We start from the raw sequence: 15341 nt of genomic DNA, 5'->3' as shown, positions 1-15341 counted from the left end.
AGCGAGACTCTGTCTCAAAAAAAAAAAACAAACAACAACAACAACAAAAAAAAACGTAGATTCAAGGTCCCTATCCTTCCAAACCAAGGAAAAAAAAAGGGTTCTGATTCAACAAGTCAAGAGTGGAGTCTGGAGTCTATATTTTTAAAAAGCATACCAGAAGATTTAGAGGAAAGTTGGTTCTATTCTTATGAAACATTACTCCCAAAGTTTTCAAATCTGGGAGACTTAGAGGGCCCTCCATCTGTAGGGGAAAGATCAACGTAGAGAGGCCAATTTAGGAAGTAAATCTGGTATACCATGTTATTCTGACCTTCAGTTTGGAAAGCTGTTTTTCCATCTCACCATTTTACCCTCCAAGGCTGTTAGGAGAATTGGATGTAGGTGGAGAGTCACAGAAGCAGGTATAGCCATTTTGTATTTTGAGGATTTGTTTCCGTTTTATTTTTCATCAATATTTTTCACTGCATTTTTCACATCAACAGAGTTGGGTTTAGGGTTCCCCAGGAGAGCAAGGGAGATGGATGGGTCCCTCCCAGGGGTGCAAGGAAGAGGGCTACGTCCAGCATGTGAGGAGTGAGGGACAAGGGCACAGGGCACACACTCGTACACTGGGCACTGGAGGAGAAGGCAGTCTTTTGAGCACAGACACCAAAGAATTAAACAGTCACCACCTGGTACAGTGTTACAAAATGGGAGGAGTGACCACAGGGTTGGGGCACCGGACGCAGCATGACAAAGGTGAATTTTGGTTTTCTTTTTTGTTATTTTCACTTTTTTCCTTTTAACTTTTTTTTAAACATTTTACAAACATCTAAAAACTACAACACATCACAGCTACAGTGGGGTGAGGGGAGGGCACCAAAGAAAGCAGCCACACAGAGTAGGGTGAGACGGGGCAGCCTAACCTACAGAGGCTATTGTGTGGAAGGGTAAAATGGGGAAACTGAGGCTTCTAGTCCCTGCATTAGGGGTCCCTTACTCACTGCCCAACCTCTCCCCACTCAGAGGAGCTGCCAGGAGGGCCCCTGCTTCCTGCCTCCGCCCCAGCTCCTTGTGCTTTTTGATCTGCTGGTTTGACCAGATGCCTGGTTTCTTTCCCTCCCCTGCCTATGAGGGGACAGGTCGGGGGCATGGGAGGGCAGCTGTGCTGTTCCCACCTGTGCTGAAGTGGGTGGAGCCTCTCACTCCAGAGGAGGCCTGTGCTTCTTGAGGAGGGAAGGAGATGGGCCTTGTCAGATGCCCTCAGATCTCCCTAGACTGTGGGACTCTTATCCCAGGCTGGCCTAGGGCTCCTCCATCCCAGGCTCAACACAGAAACCAGATTAGGCGAGGAACTATGGGAGGCAGGGTTGTGTGTGCATCTGCTAAAATTACCCTTGGCTTATATTTGAGGACAGTATAGTGATACCCCCCGCCCCATGGCACATGCACACACATATATAAGTATACATACACATTCACACACAGTCCTGTGGAGCTGCCTCAGAACTTAATCTATTAATAAATAAGAATCAGAAAGCTAATTTCATAAAATTCAGGCTTCATATTTGCAGCCCATATTGAGAGGGAAGTGGAGGCCAGAGGGCTGAGGTTTATTGCTTCTCCCCCAGCATCCAACAGGAGGTGTGAGAGGGCACCCGAGGCCCACCCTTCAGACTCTAAGAAGTTCTTTTGGTCCATGGTCTACACCAGAGCCCCAGCCCCCAGCATAATTGCGTACCTGTGGTTTCACCAGGGTCTAGGCAGAGGGAATGATGGGGAAGGCAGGAAGCCTATTCTGGAACCCCTGGAACAGGGAAGCAAGGGCCCCTCTCTAACAGGGGGAGAAGGATGGGGCTCAGCCTTCTCTTGTGCAAAGTCAAGGGTAACGGGAAGTGGGGAGTACAGCTTCATCTCAAAACTGGGATGAAGGAGCCTTCCCTGTAGTCCCTGCCCACAGGGGTCACACACATGCACACACACACGCACACGCCCACACAGCTAAGACACCAAACACGGGGAGTGGGGAATGAGGGCTCTGCAGGTCAGGATGGCAGGGCAGGGAGGGGAAGGAAGGAGTTGTTGGTCTCACAGTGTGCCTGCCAATCCCAAAGCCCTAGAGACCCCTTCACTGCAGCACCTGCCCCCGGGTCTCAGGCAGCTTCAGGGCCAGAGAGCTGCCAAGGGCAAGGGCAGCTGAGGCAAAGAGGATGGGGGCAGCCTTGGTGATTCCCACGAAGGATGTGAAGATGCTGATCCCCAGCACAGCTGCCAGCTTACACAGGGCATTCAGGAAGCCAAAAGCTGTGGTCCTGCTCAGGAGTCCCCCAGTGCAGCACGGCGCAAGGTACAGGAGGGGGGCAAAGGAAGAGTGGAGGGCAGGGAAGTGAAGGCCAGGAAGATGCAGGCAGTGTCCAAGAGGGAGAGAGAAGGTTGGAGAGATCAGAGATGTACACCAGGAATGTAGATAAATTGAGAGACAAGGGGAAAGGAGACCAAAAAGTGAGGTTAACAGTTAAAGACTTCGAGGAGTAGATACAAAAGCTACCAGGTTTTTTCTTTTTCTTTTTTTTGAGACGGAGTCTTGCTCTGTTGCCCAGGCTGGAGTGCAGTGGCGCGATCTCGGCTCACTGAAAGCTCCACATCCCAGGTTCAAGCAATTCTCCTGCCTTAGCCTCCTGAGTAGCTGCGATTACAGGCACCCGGCTAACTTTTTGCATTTTTAGTACAGACAGGGTTTCACCATGTTGGCCAGGCTGGTCTCAAACTCCTGACCTCAGGTGATCTGTCCGCCTCGGCCTCCCAAAGCACTGGGATTACAGGCATGAGTCACCATGCCCAGCCAAAGCTACCAGATTTTAGAGGAGAAAATGGAAATGCATATCCTGTCACCCCTAAGGATGCTCTTCCCATTCAGCCCTCCTTCCTCACCCCACCCCTCTCCTGAATCAACTGCCCTGCCCCCACAACATTCCAAATACCTCTTGTCTGAGGGGTAGAGTTCAACAGTCAACACGTCCAGCGCATTCCACGATGCAATGCTGACCCCACCAAAAAGGCAGAGCAGAGCGATCATGGCCGACTCGCTGTTCCCAAAAGATAGGAAGAAGCAGGAGACACAGGACATCACGCTGGAGCCAGCTGGAGCCAGGAGAGGAGAGAGCAGCATGAGCCTGGCCACGGTGAAACCCACCCACAGCCCGCCCTGTCCCATCAGCTGGCTTTCAGATAGCCCAGGATGAGACTTGTTCCCAAGGTATCCAACCAAGGTATCCAAAAGGAAGTCTTTTCACTCCTCCTCAACCTCCGTTATAATTGTTTATTAATATCAGTAACCATCATTTATTCAATGCCAGCCATGGGCCAAGGCAATTGATGCTTTACATGCATTGATCTAGCACATCAATCCTACGACACAGGTATTATTATCACCTCCATTTTCCAGAGGAAACAACCAGGCTCATAGAGGTAACTTGCCCGAGGCCAGAGGTAGGTGGTGGAGCTGAGATTCAAAACCCATAACCTCAAAGCCTGTGCTCTAACCTCTTGCAATTCTGCTTACCTCCTTTACCCCCAGAGAAGCTTCTGTGCCAGTCCCCACCCCATCCTGCAGCACCCCCTAAACAGAAAACATGAGAGAGAGGAACTCTCTAACCAATCTCTTCCACAGCCCAAGGTGAGAAGCCTGTTGACTGCCTCCTGTGGCCCCTGGCCCCTACTATCAGATCTGACTCAGCCTCTCCTGCTTACCAAGCATTCTGAGCCTGCCAATCTTGTCCATGAGCAGGGCAGACACGATATTCCCAGGAAGCACTGCCAGTGTCCCCAGGAAGCTCACAAAGTATACCATGTAGGCACCTTCGCCCGTCCCTGTCACGTCTAGCGGGCAGCCCTCCTTGTTGTGCAGGAATGTACTGTTTATCAGACGGCTGTTCACAAACTTGTACTCAAACAGGTCTGCGGGCAAAAGCCAAGATAAGCAGGCAGTCACAGCAGATGGGAGAGGGAGGCTGCTACGGCTTATGGCTCAGGGCTCTGCATGTATGAAAGTTAGTAGGAGGGGCTCTCAAAATTATTCACAGTGCTAATCACAAAACATCAAATGATATCACCATAGGAACTAGGGATCTTTACAGCAGAAAATGACCATCATCTGTCCAACAGTGTGACTTTGTCCAAGTTCTCCCATTAATAGTCTTAGCTGCTTATTCATTCTTTCTGTCTGTGCTAGCTGACTATAAGCAGTAGCGATGCCGTGGACTTAGGAAATTTTTCTGAGAAAAACATTTAAAATAATAAAAAGTCCTATCCATTGTTGTTTTCCTGCAAGATGGGAAAAGCTCGCCCAGTATGAGGTGGGAAATTTCAGTCTAGCTCACAAAACCAGCATTTCATGTGCGTATACTGAAGTTTGAGAATCACTATTAAAAAGGAGTGGATTCATGCAATGATCCCCACCAAATACCCCTTTTACTGTTTTTCTTTTTCCCAAGAACGCTGTTTTGGATGATTTTTACCTTCTTCAAAGGTGCATTAATTTTACCTACTGAGTTATAATTTCAGCCAAAGGCAAAGAAACTTGATGTTTTTGTCAGATATTCTATTACAGGAAAATGTCCAACATCCATTAGATTTTCAGAATTACTGGTGGTAGCTATCAGGCCCCTCTACCACCTTCCCACAGGGGTCCAGGGATCTCACCTTGAGAACCCTAAGAGTGAATGAAAACGGTTCCTTCTCATCAAGGTCCACCCAACCCTTTGGTCTGACACCCACCAGCCACCCGGCCTTACCAGTGTTATAGAACACAGTGTTGATGAATGTGCAGTTGCGGAAAAACGTGTTGCTGGATGTGACATCCTCGAAATAACACTCTTCAAACAGGGAATCCTCAAAGGACACTGACTTCAGCCGCAGCCCAATGAACCTGTAAGGCCAGGATAATGAAAGACACTCCCCCGTCATCCTCATGCCCCCTCCAAGACTCACTCTTCAGCGAAGTAATGGGAAGCTGGGCATTGAGGAGAAACCACAAGTGTTTGCTCCCCAAATGCCTTGTCTTGAATCCCTAGACTCATAAAAGAGACAAGAGGTAGAAGGAACAGGGAAGAAGTGAAGTTTAAAAGTCCCCACATACTTGTCATTGAAGTACTGCCCGCCTCGGTGGATCTGATTCTCCAACGTGAAGTTAAAAGTTACATGCTCTACGCGCTCCCCAGGGAACACTTTGGTGCGGGATGCATAGTCGACTGCCTGGAGATGGCGGATCATGTCAGGAAACCAGACGGTCAGGCCATAGTAGCTGAAGAGTCAAGGACAATGGAAACAGACAACAGGGCTTCAGACAAGGCTCAGAGATTAGAATCAGGCAGAGGAGAAAATGGAAATGTGTATCCTCTCCAGAACAAGGGAGAAATGGAGTCAACCTCTGTTAGGACCTTGTCCTCTCCAGCCTCACCAGCTTCTCCCTGCTCCTCCCTTCAACAGCTGCTGTGCTCCTGGGGGACTTCAGGGTCTCACACAGCAGCCACTATACTTTTTCTTATCTCCCAAGCATTTGCTTTTCCCTCTGCCAAAAACACTCTTCTCCACCCCAGCCACCCCCACTCCACCTGTCTGACTCCCATTCACCCTTTAGGACTTAGGTCCCCACCCCAGCCCAAGCCCCAAGTGCTCCCACTGCCCTTCCCCCACCCTTCTCTCATCACCCTGCTTCATAGCAAGTTTCGTCTCGCTTCTTTTTTTTTCTTTTGAGACGGAGTCTCGCTCTGTCACCCAGGCTGGAGTGCAGTGGCGCAATCTCGACTCACTGCAACCTCCATCTCCCAGATTCACGCCATTCTCCTGCCTCAGCCTCCAGAGTAGCTGGGACTACAGGCGCCCGCCACCATGCCCGGCTAATTTTTTGTATTTTTAGTAGAGACAAGGTTTCACCGTAGCCAAGATGGTCTCGATCTCCTAACCTCATGATCCGCCCGCCTCGTCCTCCCAAAGTGCTGGGATTACAGGCTTGAGCCACCGCTCCCGGCCTCATCATCCTGCTTCTTGACCAAAACATAAACTCCGGGAGGACCTGGGACCACGTCTGTTTCATCCCAGCACAGAATAGAAACTGAATCCTGGTCAGCCTACAGTACAAGTTTGTTGAGTGAACTAATGAAGTAGAGGAGCTGGCTGCAGGATCAGAGAGGGTCTGCATGGCACCTTCCCTCATCGCTTGTCCCCTGCATCTCCATTCTCCCCACCTCTCTCCCAGCCCACACACCACCACAACCACCACATACCACCCAGCCCACCCATCTCCTCACCTGAATGACATGGTGAACCACACACCCATCATCATCAGAGTGATGCGCCGATATTCGGGACCAAAACAGGAGAGAAAATTCCCCCAAACCTACAGAAGACCGGACAAAGTCAGAACTTGGCTATACTAAGTTCTAGCACCCATAGATCCCCACTTTTCTGCCCTCCCACCTCCCTTCAGCTCACCCATCACCCACACACATAGACTTCAGTCCTGCCTTCTTCTCCACTTCCCCCACTCCCTTCTCTCTACCACCCCATCCACCATTACCTGCCCCCCTAGGCTCAAGGCCCGGACCCCCCAGCGCTGGTACCAGGTCCCTGTGTCCGACTGGATCTCAATCAATTCATCCTCCTGATGAATCGTCTTAATGTGGGTAACCTGGGGTCAAGAGAAGGGGTGGGCAATCACACACTCTGTGTTTCCCAACCTCCGCCAGGTGCCTCAGTTTCCCCTGCATTAGCAGAATGGGAGGCAGGAAAATCTCCTTATGGTAGAGTGTGGTCTGAGGTGGGGGGTACTGAGAGAGGGGCCAGGTAGGGGCTGGGGCTGCAGGGCGTGGAGGTCTGAGTCGGGAGGGCTGTGGCTTACTGAGAACACTCGCTCAGGATGTCCCTTGGCTCGCATGTTGGTATCATGGACCTGCTTCAGCACCATCCAGGCCTCATCATGCTTCCCATTCTGGAGCCAAAGACACAATCCCCACATCCAAGTCAGCCCCTACCTGACCTAGAGTTATAGACCCCCTCCCTCCCACCTGGCTTCTGTAGTCACAGGACACTAAATGGTTCCCGGCCCTCAACCCCACCACCAAGCCCTGACCTACGGGCATACACTGACCACTCGGAAAGAGCCCCAAGCTGAGGTATAGCAAGACAATCAGACTTGGGCAAGAGCTGCAGGTTGAGGGTGGGGAGTGTTGTCCAGGGGAAAAAGGCAAGCACAGGTCCTGGGAATTCCATAGTACAGAGGAAAGTAAAAACCAAAGGTAAGGGAAATGATGGGCAAGCATGTAGTCAAAGACCTAATCCTGCTGGGGTTAGGAGGGGAAGGTGTAGGGGGTGGGAATGTCTCTTGAGCTGTAAATGCAGGACAGGTCCAAGGCCCTTCCCTGCAAAATCTTAAGTCATCCATGGGTGAAGAGGTCCCCTGGTTTCTCCACCCAAGAACCCCTCAGGGACACATTCCAAGGCAAAGGATGCAAGATAAAGTCCTCTGGAGAGTGGACTCTGTGAGGAAGGCAGGCAGGCAAACAGGATCAAATCAAACTCCTGTCGGTGTTTGAACACAGGAGCCCCTGCTGCCGTCCACACTCCACAGCCGACGCCCCACCCCACCCCATGCAGCTCAGCCCCATCACCTCTAGGAAGAAACGGGGGCTCTCAGGCTGCGTGGTCAGAGCCCCAATGGCAAACACAGAAGGAAAGGCGCAGACGAGGACGAAGACCCTCCAGCTGTGGAACTGGTAGGCAGAACCCATCTGAAAACTCCACCCTGGTAGGGAGAAAGTGACAGCATCAGCAGAGAAGCCAGAGGCTGGGGGAACCCACCACAGGGAGCACAGAAGAAGAGGGAGGAGGGAGATAACCTGGGGTGGATTCCGGGGGGCTGCTCACCATAGTGGGGGATGATGGCCCACGCCATAGCAGCTGCGTACACGCCACCAATCATCCAAAACATGCAGAGCCAGCTCAAATGCTCCCCTCGTTTCTCCTGGGCCAGAAACTCGGAGAAATAGGAGAAGACAATGGGGATGGACCCTCCAATCCTGGAGTGCATTTCAAGAATTCAGCATTAGCAAATGGCCATAGTCCTGATCCTCTGCCCCACTGCTCTGGACCCCGAGCCCCTTTTGTCTTCCAGGCTTTTGAAGAGACTCCATCTCACACATAAAGCCTTACAAGCTCCCCTGTGGGCCAGCCATCAAGCACCCATCCTTGGGACCATGGGAAACAGGCAAGCGAGTCTCAGGGAAAGGGAAAGAGCAAATCTTAAATCTTGAAAATGACCTACAGAGTTGGAAGGCAGGGAAGATAATTGCAGAAAAGAGAATAAATCTCCAAAGAAAAAAGACAAGCCAAAAGCCTCCAAGGGCAGATGTTGTGGGAATGGCCAGAAAGGAGCTTGGAGTTGAAGCAGAGTAAGCGGGCCTGCTATGCTTGCAAAAGTGAAGTGGCAGTGCAGGCAAGGTGTCAGGGTTCTGGCAGGTGTGGGTGTTAGCAAGGTTTGTTGTGTAATGCAGGAAATGTGTAGACTCTGGTAGGGGGTAACTCTGGGTCCACAGGAGCCCAGGGGTGGGGCTGAGGCCCACTAGGCCTCTTTGTAGAAGCAGGCTCAAAAATGGAACTAGAGGTGGGGTGGAGGACTCAGGAGTGGGCCAACATGGAACAGCATTCTGGACAGCAGCAGACAGGTCCTGGGCAGGGAGGAGCTGGCCTGAAGATGGTTGGGGGAGAAAGGAACTCATTCATCCATTCAACTCACACAGATTTAAGGTGCATTTGGTGTGCCTGGCACTGTGCTGGGCCCTAAAGATACAACAGTGACCAAGGCACAGTCCTGCCCTCAAGGGGCTTAGGAAGTGGACACTCACCCAACCCCAGAAAGTAGGCGGCAGAAGAGGAAAGTGCCGTAACCCTGGACAAAAGATGAGAAGAAGGCGAAGACGCTGTTGACTGAGAGTGAGATGAGCAGGCACTGCCTCCGACCCAGCCGGTCAGCCAGACCTCCCCAGAGGAAGGCTCCCACCATCATGCCCAGGTAGACGATGAGGCCTGGAAGGAGGAGGAAAACAGAGGCAGAGGGGGCATGAGCAGACACACCTCAATTCTCCCAGGAGATGAGCACTAAGGGAGCTGAAGGATCTGAAAAACTTCTAGAAGCTAAGTCTACCCAGAGATTAGAGCAAGTGAGAGAAAATGAATGGTGTGAGCAAAGATAGAATATCATCTCTGCAGGCCAGGGGTTCAAAGGCAGGAATGAAGGTATGGGAGAACCTGCAACTCTCCACTCTCTTCGGTCTGTCTCATTTCTCACTCTGACACACACACAGTGACACCTTTACCCCTGGCTCACTTTGAAGGAGGAATGGGTGTGCCTAGGAGCACAGACCACCCCAAGGTCCTCTCTATTCTCCCTGCTTTTTTTTTTTTTTTTTTTTTTTTGAGACAGAGTCTCGCTGTTGCCCAGGCTGGTGTGCGGTGGTGCGATCTCGGCTCACTGCAGGCTCTGCCCCCGGGGGTTCACGCCATTCTCCTGCCTCAGCCTCCCGAGTAGCTTTGATCCCTTGAAGCAGCAGGAGAGCTCTCATTTGTTCCTAGGGAAAGGGGCTCCAATTCATTTCATCTTTCCAGGAAATCCCCCACACAAAATCCATCCTTTACTCCTTCCAGTCTCAATATTTCTGGCCCAAAAACTCTCCTGTTTTTCACTTCCTTCATAAAACCAGAGCTGGAATTAATCTTTAAAATCATCTACTCCAAACTTTGCATATTCCCATGCCCAAACCAAGCCCCAGGAAGAAGAGACCTGTCCAAGACCCCATGGCAATTTGGTGGCAGAGTAAGGCCTCGATTCTTTCTCTGTGAGTCTAGGGGGTTCCTCCTCAGAGTCCCTGTCAGGAAAGGCCATCAAAGACTACATCCTGTCCCCTGGAAACTCCCGTCTGAGTGAGAGAAAGTCTAACCAGCTTCTCTGGCAGAAGATCCAGGACCCTCCCCCTCCCCCAACCACCTCAAACTGACTCTCCCCATTTATACCAAGGAGTTTGGATACTGGCTTGTTCCCCAATCAGTGAAAGAGAACAGGATAACCAGAGGGAAAGCTGTGAAGAAACATTAAATGGTAGGGACCATCCTACCAAAGCCTCCTCCTGCAGAATGAAGCAGACCACCACCCAACCACTGGCCCAAGCCCCATTCCAGCTGCCCTCCCGCAAGCCCCTCTTTCACATTCAACTTCACCCTGCCCCAAGGCCAAGAAGAGGGAGTGTGTGAGGGAAGGGTGTGCAGAGGAACCCTGAGCCCTCTGGGAACATCTTGGATGCAGGGTTCTAGGGAACCCAGTGGTAAGGACAAGAGCAATTTCCAGGAGCCAAGGAGGTTTCCAGAGTTTGAGGGGATAAGGCTGGAGCCCCCCATGTCTTACCTAGCATGCCTTTGTTGGAGTCGGACAGGCACATGTCTTTCTCAGCGCTGGGCAGCACGAAGCCCACCACAAAGACCTCCACACCATCAGCCATCAGCGCCAGACCAAGCACAAAATACAGTGTCCACTGGAAGCGGCCGTGGCCACACTCCCGTAGGATGGCTTCATACTGTTGGGCCAGTTCTTCTCGTTCTTTCCGTCGTTGTGCCTCCCCCCGGCCCCCAGGGGGACCTTCCCCATCACTCAAGCCCCCCCTTACTCCAGCCAGGGGCGCCCCATCTGCCATCCGCTCGCCTTTGCCCCCAGACTCTGCCCGGGGAATGCCCTGATATTCCCCTTCGTAGATCTCATCATCCTCGTCATGGCCCTCAGTAGCGTCACTGGACGCACCACCTTCCTCCTCATCCTGGGTCCCTTCTCCTCGGTAATAGCCATCACTGGGGGCAGGGAAGTCGTCATCATCATCCTCCTCCTCAAAGCGGGAGTACGATCTTCGGGAATATTCGTCCTGGACTCTGTCCAGGCCCTTCACCACCTTCTTGGCCGCATGCTTTTTGACTTCCTTAGCAATGTCTTTGGCCCCACGGATGAAAGCTGCCCGGTCTCGGAAGCCCTCTTCCATGATGGGGCTCAGGGCACTTCACCGGGTCTTCTCCACCTCCTGCTTCTTTTTCAGCTTTTTGCTCAAGGACTTGTAGAGTCAAAAAGACCCCTCCCCACAGTTACTTAGATGAAGTGTGTTCCAGTATCTTTGGGCACAAAAAAAAAGAGCAAACAGGTCCCAGCCAATGAGTGCCCAGGAGGGAAAAGGAAGGAGAGGAGCTTTGACCTATACCCAGTTCAGTTGGGTGGATGGGGAAGGGACAGGGGGAGCAGGGGAATGGGAAGGGGAAGGGGAGCCAGATTGGGAGGCTAAGCCAGGATATCTCAGGAAGGGTCGCCTACTTCTCTTCCACAAGCCTCTGGAGACCTAGAAAAAATAACAGACAGCAAAAGGAAGTTGTGAGTCCTAAGGTGGTGAAGAAGGCCAATATAAAGCCTCTCAACCCAGAGCCCCATCTGGACCATGTGGTGCAGAGATGGTCTTCTCGCTTTAGGCTCCCATCCACACACTAAAAAGGGATGGCTATCTGGGCTAACCGGGTCACTCACATAGAAGTCCCCTTACTTTGACCTTGGAGGACTGGCCTATGGAATTTGCTCCAAAGTCTCAGTCACCTACCCCCAAGCCCACCCTAGCCCTTGCTTTATCACCAATCTGCAAAGAACTAAACAGGAAATATGAGAAGCCAGAATTCCCTTCTTTAGTCTTGCCTGGGTTTCTTACTGGGGGTGGAGTTGAGGAGGATGTGTAAGAGGACAAGCCCTCCAACCTGTGGCCTTCCCTCCACTGATGGCATCTGAAGGCAGGGGCTTCCACTGTCCTTCCCTCAGGTCCCAAGCTTACAGGCTTCAACAAGGAGGGATTTTCTCTCAACATAGTCTAATGGGTAAAAGCTCAGCTTCCAGAGTCACAAAGACATGGGTTTGACTTCCCGTTTTGGCAAATACTAGCTAACGGACCAAGCCTCAGTTTCTTCTTGTTTAAAAAGGGGAAAGTAAGGGTTGAATGACACAATGTATCTATGCTCCTTACCATAAGTCACCTGGCACATAAAAATGATGAATAAATATTAACTTAATTTTGTGGTGACAGTAATATAGTGAAATGCCCAAGTGAAAGCCATCTTGGATGCTCTTTAGGGCGAGCAGCAGGAAGGGACACTGGCAAGGAGAATGCTGGTTCAGGGCAAAGCACATGACTGTTAGGGGTGACCTAAGTTGAAATCCCAACTCTGCCACTTACTAACTGATCTCAGTCAGGGTAGTTAACCTCCCTAAGCCTTAGTGTCCACATATTTTAACTGGGGATAATTAAATTGGGAGACTGTTTCTTGGAGTTGATCTGAGAATGTAATCTCACAGTAGATACTCTATGTTAGTTTTCTTCCTTCCTATGATGTTGAAAGTGGGAAAGAAACAGGAAGCAGCAAGGGACAACAGGGGGGTCATACTTAGATGCTGTTGCCCAGTATCCTTACAAAGAGAGTCCCAAGACCCCCCTGTCTATGTTTCAACTAATTCCAGCAGCTGGGCCCACATTAACTACCTCCAGAAAAACAAGGGAAGATCCAGAAAAGGAGGACCTGGAACCCAAGTAAAGTGGAGGAAAGATGGGAAGCTAAGAAAGAGGTGATGACTGTCCACTGCCACCTTGCTTCAGAATGTCATAGATGGGCCCCCTTTCCACAGATGGGGGTGAGAATGGAAATGACTGTCAAATGCATACATTAGAGGTTCTAAGGCTTACGGTTGCATCCCATCCCTCCAGGGCCTCCCTTCCTAATCCCCCTTAATCCTTTCTGCTCCTCCTCCAGGAGTCAAGGAAGAAGGAGTCCACAAACACCGCATTGCGTAGGAGGCGGATGTAGAATAAAGGGGGTTTGTGTGTCCCCCCAAAAAAGACATTCTCCAGAGGAAGGCATGGGATAGCCCCCTTCCTTCATAGGAGCAGAGGAAGCAGGCCTAGATTCTGATCAGAAATCATCCCCCTAAAAATATCCTGCCTCCGGTGCTCCCACCCATCCAGGGCCTTCATTAAATCTCTCACACACACACACACACACACACACACACACACACACACACACACCCTCGTAGAAGACGGTAAGCAATGCTATGTGGTTCAGAGAGAAGCACTGGCAAGCAGCACCTTACCCCCTCAGGACAGATGTAAGCAGTGGACCACGGTGACCAGAAGCAGTGACCCCTATGTCACCTTTTCTTCATGGTTCAGGGCCCAACCATCCCCCATGAAAGAGCTGGAACTGCGGAATCCCCTCAGCGCATGGCAATTTGCTAGCTTTCCTCTCTTTCCTAACCAGGATCTCCCCTCCAGCCCTGAAGGAGGCAGGACCCACCAGGAGCCATACTCTATGTTTGTTGACCCTATTTCCCCCTGAGAGGGGCATGTAGGGCAGAGAAGACTTCCACCACCACAGCAGGATATGAGGGCTCAACAGCCAGCTCCCTCAGGGCCAGCAAGCCCAGGAGGTCAGGAGAGAAAGAAAGAAGACAAATTCTTTGAGCTGGTGAGGAAGTGGTGCTATTTTTAGCCCCAAAAACAGCACAGGGTGGCTAAGCCTGGGGGAGAGAGACAAGACTTGGAGAGGTGGAGGTTAAAGAAGACAAGGTTCAGGGTTACAAGGTCCTAGGCTGGCTGACTTCACCTGACAGGAAAAAATGTGCCCAGGAGATTTTCTGCAGAGGGTGGAGACAGGCAGGGGACTCCAGAGCAAATGCTTCCTTTCAGAACAGCTCATCCAGCCCTGGATCAGAGGAGGGTCCAGAACCCCCCACCCTCCTCCCAGTCAAAGCCCCTGACTTTGGGGGCCACCCCGATCCCCAGGCCTTCCTAGCTCAGGTGACAAGGTCATTAAAAAGCAATCACTTATCAAAATGTCCGCGGGGGCGGGGGTAGAATGTGGGAGGTGTGGGAGCACCCCTTTCCCATGACAGCCCGGTCATTAAACCTCAGCCCCCACCCAGGACCATCAAGGCTGCGCCTCCCCTCCCCACATCCTACCCAGGGTTAGGAAGATGGGAGCACCTACAGTTCTGAGGGATAAAAATGAGGGTGTCAGCTGAGAATGCACACTGAGGAATACGGAGAGGCAGAGAGGGGGACGCAGGGAGAGACCTCCGCACGCACAGACATAGAGACCGCCCCTATCAGCATTTGCAGCGACCCCCCCCACACCCCATCTTGCCTCAGCTCCGGAATAAGGGAAAAGCCCCCAGAACTGACTAAATCCCTGCTCTGAGCACCTCCTCCACCCTTGGTCCTGCTGCTAGACAAGTGCCCACCTTCACTCAACACCCCTTCCCCCCACCCTGAAGCAACTGCTGCCAGCCCCCGCCATCCATGCCCCCAACACCTGGCCGCTCTCCATCTCTGTCTCCCCAGTATTTTCATTCTTCACTCCCCTTCCCTCCATCCTTCACCTGCCCTTCTTCCCCTGCCCCCCCACCCACCCAAGTCCAGGCGCGCACACTGAGGCAGCATCCATTCACCAGCCGCGGCCAAGGTCATTTATCATTCATCCTGGGGGTGGGGGGACGTCAAGGTGAGGATGGGTTAGGAGTTTGAGGGAACCCCATCCCACCTCACAACCCCACCACCACGTTAATCTCCGAAGGGGACAGTGGGGACTTGGTTAAGGTAGAGAAAAACACCCCTCCTCCCCTTTCACCAGTATTACACATATGCGCGCGCGTGTGTGTGTGTGTGTGTGTGTCCTGAAGAGCACAACTGAAATAAATGTCCATCCCCAAACCACCACCAACGCACCAACCCCCCTCACCCCTAGAGAGGGGATCGTCACCCTCCCCATAAGCAAAGCATCGGAAGATAAAATGGCTGCAAGGCAAGGCAAAGATGCTTCTGCCAGGGGCGGGGTGGAGGTGAGCGACTGAGAAAGGGGTCTCACCTGGGCTGGGTTCCCCGGGTAAGGAGTCCCGGGAGAGGACGGGGGTCCCGGCCTCGGGCGGAGGCGGCAGCGGCGACTGCTCCCGGTACCAGGGAAGCGGCAATGCAGACCTGCCCCCCCACACTCCAGCCCCGCCTCCGCCCCCCCCCCCCCCCCCCCCCCCCCCCCACCCCGCGCCACTGAGCATCGGGAGAGACCATTGGTGGGGAGGGGAGAAAAAAGGATGGGGAGGGAGTCAGGGCACGGGAAGAAATGATGAAAGGGCCGGAGGTTGTCACAAGAACAGCTGGAAATGGCACCCAGCCCTTCCCAGTCTCTTCCTAGTAAAAGATAAAAGGAACTAAATAAAAAAACAGTGATGTTAGGAAGACAAGTGG

General features: G+C 52.1%; 1 protein-coding gene across 1 annotated transcript; it reads right to left on the bottom strand.

The window, feature by feature from the left end:
• Positions 1–409: 409 nt before the first annotated feature.
• Positions 410–15078, bottom strand: SV2A (synaptic vesicle glycoprotein 2A). Its single transcript, XM_032154835.2, has 13 exons — positions 14965–15078; positions 10436–11405; positions 8883–9063; positions 7906–8057; positions 7650–7783; positions 6881–6970; positions 6560–6670; positions 6291–6379; positions 5120–5284; positions 4776–4909; positions 3733–3939; positions 2964–3123; positions 410–2294 (listed from the first exon to the last, which is right to left on the bottom strand). Exons 2-13 carry the CDS (start codon positions 11055–11057, stop codon positions 2111–2113), a joined length of 2229 nt encoding a protein of 742 aa, XP_032010726.1. The 5' UTR covers positions 11058–11405; positions 14965–15078; the 3' UTR covers positions 410–2110.
• Positions 15079–15341: the final 263 nt, after the last annotated feature.

This window comes from Hylobates moloch, unplaced genomic scaffold, assembly GCF_009828535.3.
Source record: "Hylobates moloch isolate HMO894 unplaced genomic scaffold, HMol_V3 SCAFFOLD_5, whole genome shotgun sequence".
NCBI classification, from domain to species: Eukaryota; Metazoa; Chordata; class Mammalia; order Primates; family Hylobatidae; genus Hylobates; species Hylobates moloch.
The sequence above is the reverse complement of the archived record's forward strand: the minus strand, read 5'-3'. Positions and strand labels throughout refer to the sequence as shown.